This window comes from Trypanosoma cruzi, genomic scaffold, assembly GCF_000209065.1.
Source record: "Trypanosoma cruzi strain CL Brener 1047053516811 genomic scaffold, whole genome shotgun sequence".
NCBI classification, from domain to species: domain Eukaryota; phylum Euglenozoa; class Kinetoplastea; order Trypanosomatida; family Trypanosomatidae; genus Trypanosoma; species Trypanosoma cruzi.
In genome coordinates, this window is record NW_001849194.1 from 24,653 (window position 1) to 28,844 (window position 4,192).

General features: G+C 49.3%; 1 protein-coding gene across 1 annotated transcript, besides 9 other annotated features; it reads right to left on the bottom strand.

The window, feature by feature from the left end:
• Window positions 1–1,424: a sequence feature (areas merged during assembly that could not be assigned to a particular haplotype. This can correspond to areas where the two haplotypes were merged or to regions with more than two copies in the genome that were merged during assembly.).
• Window positions 947–980: a sequence feature (AT_rich).
• Window positions 990–1,010: a microsatellite.
• Window positions 1,090–1,238: a sequence feature (A-rich).
• Window positions 1,355–1,401: a microsatellite.
• Window positions 1,425–4,192: a sequence feature (areas merged during assembly that could not be assigned to a particular haplotype. This can correspond to areas where the two haplotypes were merged or to regions with more than two copies in the genome that were merged during assembly.).
• Window positions 1,510–1,562: a sequence feature (AT_rich).
• Window positions 1,863–1,888: a microsatellite.
• Window positions 2,055–2,133: a sequence feature (A-rich).
• Tc00.1047053510683.20 (hypothetical protein, conserved) lies at window positions 2,394–4,121 on the bottom strand (the record flags this gene model as incomplete). The annotated part of the gene is made up of 1 exon (XM_798189.1): window positions 2,394–4,121. One exon carries the CDS (start codon window positions 4,119–4,121, stop codon window positions 2,394–2,396), a length of 1,728 nt encoding a protein of 575 aa, XP_803282.1.

The following is a 4,192-nucleotide window of genomic DNA, read 5'->3' on the forward strand; positions in this document are numbered from 1 at the left end:
AGGAGAACCACCCCACAAAACATATATATACACACAGTGAGAGAGAAAGGGACTGCAGTGATCCTCTGTTATTATTATTGTTATTGCAGGCTCCTTCCATAGCAAAAGTCCCAATTCTGTTGGTAACGCCTCTCATGCCCGTCCACTTCCCTCCCCGCTGCCGTCTCCAGTGTTGACTCGCCAACCGTCTTCTCATCTCGGCGGGTGTGCGTCCTTCACAAAAAACCAGCGACCATCAGAGGAGTCATGTCCCGATGCGTGGCCCCACATACCCGCGAGGTGCGTTAGGGGCACCCCTGCCAAGTACTCTATTCTGTGCTGCTCCCAACATGCATGGGCGGGTCAACGGCGAGGTTCCCACAACTGCTTCCAGGCCTCCCTTTAAACCACTTCTCTCCATGCGGTTTCCCACCCATCGTGAGATGCGTGTGGCGTTCACTGGCCGCATACACCGTGCTCGTGAGTACACACCGACGGCTGTGCCAAAAGTCAATGGACAGAAAAGAAATACACTCCACAAGGTCCAAACGGTTGCTGTGCGCACTAACTTCCCCTCGAAATTCGGCACAAAACCCCAAAAAGGGATGAGCGTGCATCAGAAAAAAAATAATAACTAAAAAAGCGCCCTGCAGAGTAGTCCTCCTCCTTGAGCAGGTTGGTTGTGGCACCCCAACATCAACGATGATGCCCCATTCCTTCTGCCGTCCGCAATTCGCCTACTCTGTTACCAGGCGGTAAGGAGTAAAGGAAGGGATAAAAGGAAAAAAGGAAAACCTGCACACAAGTCACACGCCAGTCAACATGCACACACGCAGAATAAATAATAAATAAAAGTCACTCCCAAGTTGCTGCCGAAAAAAAAAAAATGTGCCTTTCGTCGCGTCCATCTCTCACTGTAAGTGGTGCGCCGACTGTTTTCTGTCTCATTGTTGGATGGTAATGAAGGAAAATAATAATAAATAATAATAAATAAATAATAACAACACGCCCTTTCTTTCTTTCTTTCTTTCCCCCCTCTCTTTACACACACGTGTGTGTGGCCACACGAAGGGAAAAGAAGGGCACCGCAATGAGCATCCACACAAATGGAAAAAAAGAGTGACAGAAGGAAGAGAGAAAAGAAAAGAAAAAAAGAATCCAAAAAAAAAGTCAAATAAATCAGCAAACAGATATAAATATATAAAAAAAAGGATCCACACAAAAAATTAAACAAATAAACAAAAAAAAAAGATAAAAAATGACATACCGGCAAACAAGTGGTCCAGAAATTCACTATAAATACTATGCATGTATGCATGTATACACACCTACACGGGGACGCACACCGCACATGCATCCAGGTTGATTATATACATATATATATATGTGTGTGTGTGTGTGTGAGTCCTTGTGTATTTGTGTTTATTGCAGGCACGCACAGTCGTAAAAAAAAAAACCGTCAATATTCACTTCAAAATAAAAATAATTGCCTTCTTTTTTTAATTTAATACATTCACTTATTTGAATTCCTTTTTATTTTTACTTTTTTGTTTTTGTTTTATATAAAAATAAGAAAAAAAAAAGAGGAGGAGACGTGTGCGGAGGAGTTTATTTTGCGGCGAGAGATGAAATGTGGCGCTGGGGTTTAACGTGTGCGGAGGAGTCCCTCCTTCTCTTTTTTTCTCCCTAATATTTCTGTCCTCCTCCGCCCTCCGCCCTCCCCACTTATTTGTGGCAGGAATAAACTCAAATGGCACCCCCCGTTCCTCCTCCACACAATCCCCCTATTCTCCACTTCACCCCGTCATTCTTCCTTTTTGATTCCCCCTCCTTCTTTTGGCGGAGTGTTGGCCGCCAGAACATAATGGCCGTTAAAAAAAAAAAGAGAGAGAGAGAGAGAGAGAGAGAGCGCCCCTCACGCTGCAATGCCTCGTGCCACGCCAGCGGTGTTAGTTGGCAAAGTCGCGGGCAACCCCACATGCTTCTTCCACCTCCCTCCTCCTCTCTGTATGAGACAAGGCAAACATGTGGATATGCAGTCACTCGGCACAACAATACGGCAACAACCCCCCACGCAAAAACACAAACACAAAAAATACATAAATAAATCAAAGAGAAAAGCATAAAAAAAAAGTACAAAAAACAACAACAACACTTAAGCGTGCTTCCTTGCATGTGCGGAAGGGAATAAGTAATTGAATAATTCATCAAAAAAAAATTCACACTTCGCTGGGGCCTCTTGTATCTTTCCTTCTTCTTCCCTTTTCCCAGAATGGTACCTACTGGCTGTCGCCTTCCCTATTTGCTTTATATATGTATTGCTTTTTTTTGCTTCAACTCCTTTTTTTGTTTATTATGACTTCTTTCCCCTCCTCCTCCTCCTCTCATTTTTTTTTCTGCGCAGAGGCACGTCGTCAGCTTGAAGGCTTGGCAATACCCATTGCGGCAAAACTGGCATTCACGAGTTCGTCCACTTTACCTTCCAGGCCAAATTTCTTCTCCCTTCCGGTGTTTGACACCTTCAGCGAAGTGTCGGGGCAAATGTACTGGGCGCCCGGCTCCTGGTAGACCACCTCCTCCGAGCCCTGCGTGGGGTTGCGGCTGAAGTTGTCCGGCCGTATCTTCGGTGCCTCCAAAGACGCATTTAACCGCTCGCGGCGATGACCGAGCAGCTTGTCAAGCGGCATGCCAACAATCTCGTCGTGTGAGCGCGATCGCTCCACCTCCATTTGATGCCGTACGGATTTCATGTCAGCGCCGGAGAGAATTGTTTGACCGCCGGTGCCCTCCAACGGGATGGCCGCAACGTCGTCATGCGACCGCGCATTTTGCTCCCGCAGGACCTCCCGCCACACCCTCGCCAGATGTACCTTCGGGATGAGGCAGCTGAAGGAGTGGTCAAATCCATCGAGGGGCGAGAACTTGAAGCGGCGCGTCTTCTCCTTTGTGTTGAAGTACTCGCGCACGCTGCTGGCCCAGTCCGCATCCAAAAACTCCGTCGCGCGGCGGATGCCGTTGGATGCAAAGCACGCCTCCCGAAGAATGGAGCACACGTTAAGAACCACCTTTTTTCCGGAGAAGTTCGAGATGGCGACGGGGCCATACACTGGTGGCTTGGGAATAAAGAGCACGTCCGGTGACGGATCGTCCGTGAGAAATGCAAAAAAGGGACGTTTCGCAACGGTGTTATATTCAAAAGTATTTACATTATAAAGATGAATCCACCGCGGAATCGTTCCATTTTCACGCATCACCAATACCATGTCGTGAGTGATGCAGAGATATGCGTTTGGCAGCCACACTTCTGCGTTCCCTTCGTGATCATGGCCCACAAGATCCCCACGAATAAAAACATAAAAGACGGAATTCTCCAGTTCCATAAATGTGTGCCAAAGATGCATGGGAATGTGCCCAAAAGGGATGCCATTGCGTGGGTCGTATGGCGGGAGGCCACGGTAGGGGCGTATGGTCAGTCGGTCAAAGCCAAGCACCATTTGCACGATATACCACACCTGCCGGAAGTCCTCCTCGTTACAGCAGCGTATTGTGGCAACGATGTGCCGCTCCTTCGCCGAGGTACTGCGCGGGGACTGGATTGTACGCACCTGATCTGTTTCACTCAAAGCCGACTGGGAGCTTACTGAGATGGCTGAGGCTGTCGCACGCAGCCCTTGATTGCGGCTGAGTGTTGAGAACTGGTCTCGCAGCAATTCGTACAGTTGGCACAGACGGAACGGGTCTCGGTTCGCCGGTTCCAGAGTTGCTCCCTGCAACCCATCGCCCTCCGTGGCCGCAGGGATCAGCAGCGGCTCCGCCGGTGGCTCATCACTCGCCAAGGCACGCGTCCTGCCGTGTAGCTCCAGCGTAAAGAAGTCCGTTTCCTTCAGGTGCGGGTCGTCCAGGTGGAACTCGTGCACAGTGGACACGACCACCAGCTTGGTGACCTTAAACTTCTTCTTCCACGGCGGTGCGGTTGGGCTCCCTGTCGGCCAATGCGTCTCGGTGGCACCGTTGGGGCTGCGATTGACGCACTTCTCACGCTCCGTGTAGTACATGTGGCGCCGCTGTGAGTCGAAGGCGAAGAGACGCATCGACCAGCCCTCAAAGTAAGTGCCCTGCTTCTCCGCCCGGAAGTAATACATGATTCGTAGACACGCAATTTAATGTCGTTCCTCTCGTAATCGTTAGGGAGGGGAAAAAATGGGAGAGTCCT